This window comes from Carcharodon carcharias, chromosome 27 (assembly GCF_017639515.1).
Source record: "Carcharodon carcharias isolate sCarCar2 chromosome 27, sCarCar2.pri, whole genome shotgun sequence".
NCBI lineage: Eukaryota > Metazoa > Chordata > Chondrichthyes > Lamniformes > Lamnidae > Carcharodon > Carcharodon carcharias.
Window position 1 is genome coordinate 9,909,865 of NC_054493.1, and position 13,564 is coordinate 9,923,428.

The 13,564-nt window shown below is 43.5% G+C and overlaps 1 protein-coding gene across 1 annotated transcript; it reads left to right on the forward strand.

Annotated features, from left to right (window-relative positions):
* The first annotated feature begins 198 nt into the window (after positions 1-198).
* LOC121270156 lies at positions 199-12,835 on the forward strand. Its single transcript, XM_041175464.1, has 4 exons — positions 199-241; positions 6,206-6,550; positions 10,411-10,723; positions 12,748-12,835. Exons 1-4 carry the CDS (start codon positions 199-201, stop codon positions 12,833-12,835), a joined length of 789 nt encoding a protein of 262 aa, XP_041031398.1.
* Positions 12,836-13,564: the final 729 nt, after the last annotated feature.

Consider the following 13,564-nt stretch of genomic DNA (forward strand, 5'->3'; position numbering starts at 1 on the left):
TTATTCACATTACACTTAGCCAGCGGCCCGGGAACCGTGCGGCCCGTCAATGATCTCAAGCGACACTGCCCTGTGCAAATCAACTCGGACCCGCGAAAGTATTTCAGTCCAGCTCTGAGGTCCGGTCTCCCAGTGCAGTTCCAGGGCTGCAGTCTCCAGCTCCCGTCATATAAACCCTCAGCTCCAGGCAGCAGAACGATGGGAATCCTTCTTGTTTTCACCCTGTGTGTCTGTTTACCCCGTGAGTACCGATCAAACAAACCGACATTGTGTGGATTTAATATAAGCTGCCCGAGTCCATCCCAATTACAGACACTGTCTGGGGTTTAACCCCGTTCTCTGGTTCGGCTCCGATGGTCCATTAAACTCTCTCTGTTTAATTTCCAGGCTCTTTCAGTCAGTCAGTGACACAGACCCCGGCAGCGGTGACCAGGAAGGAGTGTCAGTCTCTCACCATCACCTGTGTTTTCTCCGGTGCTTCGTGGCATTAATTCCAAACGGGACATTTCTTCAAACAAACCCAGACCGGGACAGAGCGGGAGCGGATCTCCAGCGGGGGGAGATTTGTTGTGTCGGTGAATAAAGCAGAAAAGACATTTTCGCTGGAAATTCGGGATGTGAGAGTTGAAGACACCGCCACCTATTACTGTAAAGCTCAGTACTACAGATCCACAGTGATGGGCCTCGCCTTCGCGCGATACAAAAACTCTCACTGCAGATTATCACAGAAACAAATGAAAAAGCGGAGCTAATTTGCAGTTAAACCCCCACAGTTCCGCCTCACACCGTCTGCCCCACAGTCTAGTTTATAATGAGATTGGATTATTGCCTGTTAACATCTTGAGTTTTATAAATGCCGAGTGTGGGCGGATGGTGATGTCTTTCCCTGGATTGGTGTCAGTGAATGGGGATTGGGAATGACTGATCCCAGTGACAAACCCCTAACGCCAGATGTGATCCTGGTCTAACAGCTGGAACCGGTAACCGCAGTTCCCGCTGTTTAACTAATGTCCCGAAATCTCAGCAATTACCCGGGGGATTTCATGCTGACTTGTAACACTGTGTGGGTGGTGAATGGGGAAATCACAGTGGGAGAGACCTTAACAAATACCTCTGCAAAAATTTAAATATAAATTCTCCGGGTCCGGATAGTGAATTGTCGGGTTGATGTTATTATCGCTGGAATCTGGTTCCATTTCATGGTAATTTTCACCATTCAGTTATCTTTCTTTGATATTTTTCTCGGTTTATATGAAGGGAACATCTCGTTCTGGAGATCATTTACTCAGAGCTCAGAGCCTCACAAAGAACAGTTTGAACCGACAGAGACTTTGAAACATTGAATATTGTTTATTTATTTAAATCCGCTGAATAATTTGGCAGTTTCTACTGTCTGATGATGATTTCCCGCCAGGTCGAGTTGTTGGTCGTTGTTGTACCGGGGAGACTGAGAGCGGAGTCACTGTGGTGGTAAATATGTGGATGGATCCGGGACGGTGGTGACTGTCACAGCCGGTAAGTGACTCTAAACACTGCCGGGTTACCGATTGTCCCGGGTAATGTTCACCGTCAGTTTATTATTGATATCAGTGTATTTTGGGTGGGATGAGGGAGTTGGCGGAATCTGGACCATTATTGTTGTAACGGGCACATCGGGGACAATATCAACATCACGGACTCTCACACTCTGAATCGCTTTTAATGAGCGCAGATTGTCGACAATCCGGACTCCACTCCCGGTGTTAATTGTGACCGAGGGAGCTCTGTCTGTCCCTTAGAGCCCGGGAGCGGGGTCACAGAGCTCTCTCCTGGGCAGCAGATTGCAGTCCAAGCCACACAATGTGAATGAGGTACCCGGTGAATAAACTCAACACAACTGCAGCCAGTTTGGATACCTGCAGTGGCTCGTTCAATACCTGACCCGGGAGAAAAACGGGAGAGTGAAACAAGGGACTTCAGTTATAAGAGATCCTGATGTGGGTCCAGATGGAATTTTATTATTGGACAATCAGTGACTGAAATTAATGACATTGTCCCCGCCATTTCTTTCATATAACCAATCACTTTCCTACTTTTCCGCCCTCAGACTGAAATGTGAAAGTTTGGAACTGCAGACACTTCTCTATATTGAATGTAGATGTTTGAGAGATGGGATTGCTGAAATGTATCTGTATCCCTGATTACTGTGAATTGAAACAACACAGTGCAGTGAGATAGAGAGGATGATGCATTAATCTTATAAAGGAGAACAGGAACATAAGGAAACAATTGTAAGTTGTAAATTGGGGGAATGTTCATTTAGAAGCAGAAATAAATAATTCATCGAAAGGGAGAGAAGGATTGGAGGATCTCTGGCCCATTCAAAGTACAATCCGAGCCCAGTGCGGGTGGGTGAGTTAAATGGACGGAAGGACTGAAATGGGCTCCAGTCTGAAATGCTGGGTTAAGTTTTGGTCTCCTTACTTAAGGAAGGATCTACATGCCTTGGAGGGCGTGCAGCAAAGGTTCATCAGACTGATCCCTGAGATAAAGGGATTGTCGTATAAGAAGAGATTGAGTTGTCTGAGCCTATGTTCCCTAGAGCTTAGATGAATGAGATGTAATTTCATTAGAACATCTAACATCCAGGGCACGATAGATTCCCGGTGGGTGTCTCCCCAGGCTGAGAAGCCTATAACTAGGGGTCACAGTTTCAGAATAAGGACTCGACCATGAGAAATGAGAAGAAGATAAATTTCTTCAGTGAAGCCGTTGTTGTGAATCTCTGACATTCTCTTCCTCAGAGAGCTGTGGATGCTCAGTGCTTCAATGTATTAAAGGAAGTGTTCAATGGATTTCGGGATGCTAAAAGAATCCAGGGATATGGGGACATTGCTGCAAAGTGATGTTGAGCTAGGAGATGAGTCAGGACATTTTTGATGGGAAAAGGTTTGAAAGGTAACATGGCCACTCCTGCTTCTGTTTGTTACATTAACCGCTTTGATCTGTTACACTTCTGAGAAAAGAAATCAGGAATAATCTACATCTCTGTGGAGAGATGGAACAGGCCGGGCCTCTTGTCCCTGCAGAACAGGGAAGGAGGAGGAGAATTCATGGAAATCGTTTAAATAACGAGTGGGTTCATTGGGGTATTTGTGGAATAGCTGCTTATTTGTGGGTGAGCCTAGAGCTATTAGAATAAGACAGTCACTCACAGAACAAATAATGACATTAAGAAGAAGAAGTGTAAAAACAGGCAGGTCAGAATGTGGAACTTGCTGCCGCAGGGAGTGGTTGGAGCAGAGAGTATTGATACATTTATGGGAAGACTTGAAAATACAGGAGGGAGAGCCGAACAGACTGACTCAGGGAGCTTATTGGAAATTAGATTTCGGGCGGATGAGGGCTGGTCCGCAGTAAATACACAGGCATAAATCAGTTGAGCAGAATGGATTGTTCCTCCTCTGGTAGATACTGAGTAAAGTAAAACTTCAAGAAAACTTCAATCAGTAAATGGGCGGAACAAACTTGAAATTGTCAGAGAGGGGGAAGACGCAGTTCCCAGTGAGTAACAGTAAAACCACTAGGGAAACTGAACAGACTGAACCCAACAGACAACTGAGAGACTTTGGGGCAAGTTCTCACGATTGCTACGTTCCCATGCAAGAAGCACAAACTGCACAAAGGAAATGGAGAAATAAAATGAAACTAAATGTAAATATATCAAGATAAATTGAATGGAGAAAAATTAAACCTATTGATAGAAGAAATTATGTTTTTTTTTCCAAACAAATGCTGATTGAAATACATTCAGATAATATTTCTCCTTCCATTTAAAGAATCGTGGTCTCTTAAAATGAGACTGCTACAATCTGAGTGTTGGTAATCACGATGCCAAAATGTATCCACGGTCCCACATTGCAGATGGTGACTCGGGTGATCGGCCACATCCGCCTCTCACGATTCATGCTTCACGAAGATCACTGTCACTAGCTGCTGAAGGGACCTTTCATTGTATTAAATGTGCTTTAAAATACAAGTTGTATTTGTGGTAGCTCTGAGGCAAAACATGCTTATGTCATGCGCTGTTCTGCGCCGTTTCGCGTCAGTAGCATTCAAAATCAGAAGGAAATTGGACAATATTTAATGTGCAAAACTTGTGGATGAAGCAGAAAGGCTTTTTCAGGCTTTTATTTTAGTTTTTGACGGATCAGATGATGTTTATGTCTTTGATTGCACATTAGGGATCAGCGGCAGCCCATCCGGAGCTACTCAAAGGTCGATTAAACAATCGACCACTTTTGAGCGACGTACGATCGGCCATGTTTGTGTGATGTACAGTCGACCAAGATAGTGTGAGGTCCTCTGCTCCTGAAGGAGTTTCTTGGCCCTTTTCTGCCCTTTTCATGCCTGCCTGGATTACTGAGCAGCGCCATGTCCTTGTCCCCGTCAGTTTCCAGGAGCATTTGACTGCGGCCTGTTCACAAGTTTCACTTCAACAGAACGTATTGTTAGATCCAGGACAGTTTAAACACAACTAACAGATTTCACCAAGGTAGTGAGTGTGATACTTTAAACAAGTCCCAAACACAGTGTCCGCCCCCATTTCAACTGTCCCTCTGAGTGTGGCTTCATGTTCTAACACTACAACTGGAAACTCTGAATAATCAAGACCTGGAAATCAAACATTGCTTTCTGGAAACATCATTTTAAATGCAAGTCATAGGGGAAGGTTGCAGCAAGCATTTGTTTCAATGAAGTGGAGAGTTTATTCTTTGTGGTATTTCTGTACTTCCGCCTGAATATTGGAAAAGTCACTGGACTGTCTCACATTGTAATCTGATCCTCAGTTCCTGGACTATGGCGGGTGTAAGGCTCCTTCCCTTGGAACAGACTTTCAACTGAAGACCCACCAGCCAGTTCAGGGAGATGTTTAATAATTTCCGGCACAGGTAGCTCTGAAGAAGAGTCATACAGACTCGAAACGTTAATTCTGTTTCACTCTTCACAGATGCTGCCAGACTTGCCGAGTTCTTTCCAGCATTTTCTGTTTTTTCATGACAGTTAGAATAAAATTGAGGAAAGAGGGATTCTCCCACACTCCATTCTCATAAAATACCATTTGCCAAACACACATGGACAGACCTGCCAGCTCATTACTGTGGGAGAATGAGGGCTGCAGATTTCACTAACGGAAACAAATCCACCTCCCTTGCCCCATTACGCTGGGCACTGTACATCAGACAAATGGGAGAGGGGACCTCACATCAGGCTTACAGGCCCAATGAAGCAATATGAAACTGCTAGTTCCGTTTTTAAACCTGTCACTTGTTCAGAAAACACACAAGCAGAGAGATGGGAATGGGGCAGCTAATCAATCATCCACTGGACATCGTCCTCTGCAAATCAACTGTACTGTCTAAAATATTTCAGTCCAGCTCTGAGTTCCAGTCTCCCTGAGCAGTTCAGAGCTGCAGTCTCCTACATTTAAGCAGAACACCGTGGAAACCTGAAATAAAAACAAAAAATGCTGGAAAAAACTCAGCAGTTCTGGCAGCACCTTTTATTTTATTCTTTGGATGTGGGAGCTACTGGCGAGGCCAGCATTTATTGGCTATCCGCGCATTTCAGAGACAACAACATTACTGAGGTTCAGGAGTCATATGTAGGCCAAACCAGGTAAGATTGGCAGATTTTCTTCCCTAAAAGCTGTTAGTGAACCTGATGGGTTTTTACAATAATCGACAATGGTTGTTTGGTCATCCCATTCGACTTTTGATTCCAGATTTTTATTCAATTCAAACTCCACCATCTGCCGTGGCTAAACTCGTACGCGGGACCACAGGATATTACCCTGCGTCCCTGGGACTACTAGCCTCGCAACAACACCACTCCACAGCGATTGGAAATGTTAATGCTGTTACAATCTCCACAGACGCTGCCAGACTTGCTGAATTTCTGCAGCATTTTCTGTTTTTATTGCTGCAATCTCCTGCTCCCCGTCATACAAACTATCAGCTCCAGGAAGCAGAAGGATGGGAATTTAGTTTGTTTTTACCCTGTGTGTCTGTTTACCCTGTGGCTACCGATCAAACAAACCGATATTGTGTGGTATTAAGATAAAGCTGCCCGAGTCCATCCCAATTACAGACACTGTCATGGGTTTTAGCCCCGTTATTTGGTTTGGCTCTGACGGCCAATTAAACTCTTTTTGTTTAATTTCCAGGCTCTTTCAGTCAGTCAGTGGTACAGACCCCGGCAGCGGTGACCAGGAAGGAGTGCCAGTCCCTCATCATCACCTGTGCTTTCAAAGGTAATTCTCATCGTTTAGAGGACGGACATTTCTTCAGTCAAACCCAGACCGGGACTGAGCGGGAGCGGATCTCCAGCGGGGGGAGATTTGTTGTGTCAATGAATAAAGCAGAAAAGATTTTTTCGCTGGAAATTCGGGATGTGAGAGTTGAAGACACGGCCACCTATTACTGCAAAGCTCAGTATAAATGTGGATGTGGTTCCATTTGGAAAGATGGTTCTATAGACGGATCCGGGACAAAGGTGACTGTCACAGCTGGTAAGTGACTGAAAACCGCGACGTGTTACAAAGTATCCAGGCAAATAATCTGCATGGGGAGGGGTGGCCTCGTGGTAATGCCATTAGACAAGTAACCCAGCAGCCCTGTCAATCCTCTGTGTGCTAACTCTGGTTCAAATCCCACCGCAGCAGCTGGTGGAATCCAAGCACCAGGAGTTAAAAGCTGTTCTTAGTATGGTGATCGTGAAACTACTGCCGATTGCTTCGAACTGCCCAGCACCATACTCTGCTTAATGGAAAGAAATCTGCTGTTCTTACCTGGTTTAAACTACATATGACTTCCGACACAAAGCGTTGTGGTTTACCCTTAAGTGCTTGGTGAAATGATGGCCAAGCAAGCTACTTATTTGTATCAAATGGTTACTAAGTCTCAAAGAAAAGGATGGAGCATGGACCACATCACTTGGCATACCACCGGCAATCTGCCTAGGCTTCGGAAATTAGAATGGCAAATCCAGGCCTGTCCATCCTTTCAGTGTCCTCCTTACTAACATCTGGAAGTATGTGCTAAAACTGGGAGAGCTTTCCCACATGTTTGTCAAGCAACAACCTGGCAGAGTTAAGCTCACGGAATCATAACGTACAATGTCTTATACAGCACCATCACTATCCCTGTGCATGTCCTGTGCTACTGGCAGGATAGACCCAGAAGTGGCTGCACGATGATATACAGTGAACAGGGAGTTGCCCTAGGAAGCCTCAATGTTAACTACAGACCGCAAGGCATCTCATGGCGTGAGCTCAAACATAGGAAGGAAACTTCCTACTTCTTACCACCTATGTACGAACCACCACCTGAGCTGATGAATCAGTACTCCTCGGTATTAAAACCAATTGGTAGAAGTATTGTGTGTGGGAAGGACTGCACTGGACTCCAGTCTATGTGCTGTGTAAAGGTTAAGATTCATAATCGAGAAAAGATCTATATGCGTTGAAGGAAGTGAACAAAGTTTCATCAGGCAGCTTCCTGAGTTAAATGGTTTATCCTATGAGAAGAGGTGAAGGAATGACAGTCTGCATTCCCTTGTGTTATGATGTGTCAGATGATGTCTGCTATGGATACAGCCACTTTTACACTCTCGCCACTTTAAAAGCCCCATACCAATTCCTGGATTCAATGTTCTTCTGACACTCGTAGCCTTAAGATTGAACATCTCCGAACTAATCAAGGAATTTCTAACATCCCACAAAGACCCCCCAGTTATGATATCACATGGCAGGTGATGTGTGCCAGGCGGGTCAAATCCACAAGGGAAACATCATCGCTCAGTCACAAAGGTTTTGCAATCGATATTTGCATTGATTCTGAAGAAATGAGTCCAGCAAGACCTTTAGAGACTTTTAAGAAATTAAATTAGAAGATTTATTCACAAACTAAAATATTCCAAACACATACATGAGATGACAAGGTATTTACTACTATAACAACTCCTAAAATTCTGAATTAACATGACTCCCAGTTATACACCCCTTTAAGGCAACAGTCCATATAGATTTTTGATTTAAAACAGAACCAGCAAGTTAACATAGCACACACCTGACAGTGGAATCCCAAATGGCTTCCCCAACATCACTAACATCACAAAGCAGACATATGCAAAAACGTCTGGCGGCTTCATGAAGGTTGTTTCACAGACTCATGTTAGATCTTACATGGCCCTCTCCTCACATCACTTTTCATTCTCCCGTATGTATGCTTCTCTCCCTCTTTAATATGTAAATTCTATTGTCCCATATGTCTTTAAAACTGCATCTTCCTCACAATATGAAAACTTTCATGTTGCCAATATTGTCAGCTCCCTGAGGAACAAACTAACACGAACTCCTTAGCCTTTCTTATCTAGCTAATTTTATACAGCCTGTCACACCTTTGAAGCCCAAATTTCCTTTACACTGTACATGCTAAGCCAGCATCCACATTTACATATTAACATTTCAAGCATATTTCCACACAAATAGCTTCCTTTGATAATTTCAAGCTTGCAGCGTACTTGACTCCAAATGCAATAAAATCGCACAGACAGAGCCAACTATACTTACATCCATTAACATACTGCAGAATAAACCAGAAAAAATATTATAAAACTCATTGCACTTTCGCAACAGTAGTTTCAAGGAATGTGAGCTGATCTCATTGGAACATGTCGTATTCTCAACGGGCTGACAGGGCAGATACTGCTGGGTATTTCCCCGGGCTACTGTTCTGAACCTGTTGCATTCAATACCTCAGAGAGCTGCGGATACTCAGTGGATGAATGGGAGTGTTCCATAGATGTTAGGTTATTAAAAGAAACTAGGAATATGGGAATGCGATGCTGACGTTGAAGATCAGCCACGATATTATTGAATGTCCGAGCAGGTTTGAAAGTTGTCATGGCCATTCCTGCTTCTCTTTGTAAGATTCTTTGCATTGAATTCTTAAATTTCTGAAAAAAGAAATCAGCAAAAATGCACATCTCTCTGGAAAGATTGAACAGGCTGGGTCACTGTTCTCTGGAAAACATAGAACCAGGAAGAGAATTCAGAGAAATCTTTTAAATTATGAACGGGTTTAATGGCGTGCATGGGTTACAGCTGTATATTGGTGGATGAATCCAGGTCAGTAGAACATTAATATCAGATCGTCACTAACAGAACAAAGACATTAAGAAGATAAATGTGTGCTAAGACGCATCACAATGTGGAACTTGATGTCACATTGAGTGGTTGGAGCAGACATTATTGGTGGATTTATGGGAAGGCTGAAAATACAGGAGGGAGAACAAAATATGGATGGAAATGGTCAATTAGATTTCGGGTTGGGGATACTGGTATGGAGTATACCCACAACATAAGTCACTGTGCCGAATGGCTGGTCTCTCTCTCCTGCAGATTGAGTACAATGAAAAACTTAGAGAAAACTCCGCCCAGAGAACGCCGAGAAAATCAGCGAAAATCGGCGAAAGAATTGAAATTGTCAGAGAGGCGGAAGAGGCAGTTCCCAGTGAGTAACAGTAAAACCACTGCGGAAACTGAACAGACTGAACCCAACCGACAACTGATAGAGATTGGGACAAGTTCCCATGATTGCAAGACGTACAAATAGTGCAAAATAAATGTAGAAATAAAATGAAACTAACTAAATATTTCAAATTAAAGAGAAATGGGGAAACATAGATTGATGGAAGAAAATAAACTAATAGACCCAAGAGCAGATGGAAACTCCTGAGAAGTGTTAAACTGAAGCTAATGGGTGACATTTCACCATCGATATTCACTATCTGTTTGACCCGATTGGTGCTGACGAATTGCAATCGCATTCTGTTGGACCTTGCTGTGCGCAGTGATGCGTTATATCTGGGTCACTGTCAGACAAATAGTTTTTGGAAACTGACTGTTTCACTGTTAATAAGTAGTTCCCTCGGGTTTGTCTCTCAGCGGGGAAAATAAAAACAAATCTAATATACATAATAGAACCATGTAGCGCGGAAGGATGACATCCGGCCCATCGTGTAGATGCTGTCTCCTTAAAAGTGTAATCCAATTGTTCCCACCACTCATGCATATTCCCCATATTCCTGCATTTTTTCTGCTTCAGAACAGATACATCACCCGTTTGAAAGTTACTACTGAATCTGTTCCCAAAACCCATTCAGATAGTGAAGCCCTGATCGGAGGAATTCGCTATGGAAGAGAAAATATCACCTCATTCCTCAGTTGATCATATTTCAGTAACAATGAGCAGCGTTCGAACAGACTTCAAATCAAGATAAAAAACACAAAGCTGTTCGCGCGATTGACAAATTCCCCATATCAACAGTAGTTAAACAAACACAAAATGTTCATTTTTCACCCTTCAGGTTCCAGTCTCCTGATGTTCCAGAATCCGCCTTTACAAACCTCTGCTGTCGGTGACACCGTTACTTTAAGCTGTGAATATTCAGGTATCTGTCAGTACACAGTACACTGGTACCGTCAGTCCCCAGGACAGGCTCCGGAATATCTGCTTCAGAGACACACTTCAGGAGAGGAGAATAAAGAAAATGCTGCCGGGGAGAGAATTTCTGCTTCTATCGATTCTGCCGAGAAAATCAGCCGGTTAAATATCTCCAAACTACAAGTGAGCGATTCCGCTGTGTATTACTGCGCACAAAGTCGGCGCACAGCACAGTGGTACAGAGCATGGAGAGAGCTGTACAAAAACCTGAACGTGGTGGGATTATAGACACACAGTGATACAGAGCATGGGAGGGCGCTGTACAAAAATTTAACATGGTGGGATTAGAGACACACAGTGATACAGAGCACGGAGAGAGCTGTACGAAAACCTGAACATGGTGTGTTTACAGACACACAGTGATACAGAACACGGAGAGAGCTGTGCAAAATCCTGAACATATTGGGATTACAGACACATGGAGATACACAGTGCATGGAAATTTGGAGTACAACTATTGTTCATGAATATATTTTCAGTGGCTCTTACAGTTTTATAGTACAGAATGAAGTGATTAAGCTCATTAAATCTGCATTTCCTTCTCGCTCCTTATAATTCTTGATATCTTCTCCTGTCCAATTCGCCTTCAAACATAGTTCATGAAATTATTCCACATTCGCATCTCCCTTTTCCTGGAAAAATTCATAATGTACCGATTTGGAATCTAGGGTGAATTTATTGCCGCCTTTTACCTCAGATAACAGCAAATTAGTTTCTTTCCCTTTTGCTGTTGAATCCGTGTTTCCTCGTTTGACTTGATAAACCTTCACCAACTCCTGTGATTTCCAGCATTCGGGCTACAATCGGCTGAGAGATTCCCTCCGCTCCAGGGAACACGCAAGAGACCGGGCAGTTCCCAGCTGAGGGGAGTATGAGTTTGGATTCACTCTACCAATGATCTTTCCATGGAGGTCAGCATCTCCCACAATTACCGCAGCTGGGAAAGGTCCCTATGTGTTCAAGGGCCGCGCTGCAGTGGGTGAGAACATGCGCAGCTCAACAGTGATCCCTCTTAAAATAGGGCCGTTCTATCTTAATAACCGGCTGCATTTATGTAGAGGTTACGACCCACAAACATTGTTGAATGCACTTTTCACAAAGATGATGGAAGTTTGCCCCTTGGAATCGACGACCTCCCAACACTTTCCATCAGTCACAGCACCATGATTGGCCAATTCCACCATTGAATCAATGGCTGGGCAGAGCCACTGCAATATGGTTAACTCTTAACCTCCCTCGCAAATGGCCCAGCAAGCCACTCAATTCAAGGGCGATTAGAGATAGGCAACAAACGCTGGCCTTGCTAGCGACGCCCACATGCCATGAAAGAGTAAATTTCGTGTTTCCTGTCCATTTATTCTGTTAAAGGCATTCCTTCAGTTCTTCCATTTTCTCACCTCCTTCCTATTTAAGGATTTTTTTGTTTCTCAAGTAGAAAATGGATAGACTTATTAAATCACTGAATCGTCGCATGATTATATCTCAGATAGAGGCCATTCACCCCGTAATGTCCGTGCTAGCCCATTTCAAATGCAACTCTCCCAGTCCCACTATCCGTCTTTTCTCTCTGGCTCTGCAATGCTTTTTCTCTTCAGCTTATTATTTGATTCCCTATTGAAAACAACGATTGGACCTGCTGCCATCACAGACTCAGGCTGTGCATTTCAGATGTGAATTACTCAGTCCATGGGAAAAGATTTCCATCATGTTGCTCTTGTATCTTTTGCCAATCGCCTTGTATCGGAGCCCTCTCATTCTCAATCCTTCCCTATATACATTGTCCATTTCCCGCATAATTTTGCACATCTCTAACAAATCCATCAAATCTCCACTTAATTTGCCCTTCTCAATAGAGAACAGCCATCCATGTAACTGAAATTCGTTTTCACTGGGATCATTCCCATGAGTCTTTTCTGCACCCTCCCTCATGCCTTCACTTCCATCTGAAAGTGCGATGGCCAAAAGGAGACATAATACTCCAGCTGAGGCCAATTCTTTTGCACAGATTTATCGTAATTTCATTGTTTGTATTGTCTATATCCTATTTATAAAGACCAGCATGCTGCATATTTAGTAGCCATTTTCTAAGTCTGCCCTGCGTTATTCAATTATTTAAGCACATAGACACAAAGGCTCATCTGCTCCTACATCCCCTTTGCAATTGAACCCATGATTTCCTATTGTTTCTTTTCGCTTTTAGTACTAAAATGAATCAGTTCATCCTTTTCTGCAATAACTTGCACGTGACACTTGACCGCCCGTTTCACAGTCTGTCTATGTGCTTTTGAAGCTTCTCATTATTTCTTCATAGTGTGCAATAGATCCAAATTTGGTGTAATCCACAAATTTTGAAATTGTTCCCTGTAAATTCAAGTCTGGATCATTGATGTAAATTGAAAAAGTAAGGACCCAAACACCGATCCCTGGGGAATCTGACTATATACCTTCCTTCAGCCCGAAGAACAGCCGTTCACCACGATGTTTCCTGCTGCTCAGATAAATTCTCATCCATGCTCCTACTGTCCCTTGTATTCCATGGGCTCTAACTTTCTTTCCAAGGCTTTTATATGGCACTTAATCGAAGTCCATGTATGTCACATGAACCACAATCACCTCATCAAACCTCTCCGTTACCTCAACAAATAACTTATGCACATTAGTTAAGTACCAAGTGCGCTTAATACTGTTTTTATGTTAATTAATTCAAGGAATGAGGGCTTCATTATCCCGACCAGCAGTTATTTCCCATCCCTAATTGTCCTTGAGAAGGAGGTGGTGAGCTGCCTTCTTGGACCGTTGCAGTCCCGGTGTTTAGGTACACCCACAGTGCTTTTAGGAAGGGAGTTCCAGGAATTTGAGCCAGCGACAGTGAAGGAATGGAGATATATTTCCAAGTCAGGATGCTGAGTGACTTGGAGGGGAACTTCCAGGTGGTGGTATTCCCATCTATCTGCTGCCCTTACCCTTCTAGATGGTAGTGGTTGTGCATTTAAGTGGTGATGTCTAAGGAACCTTCC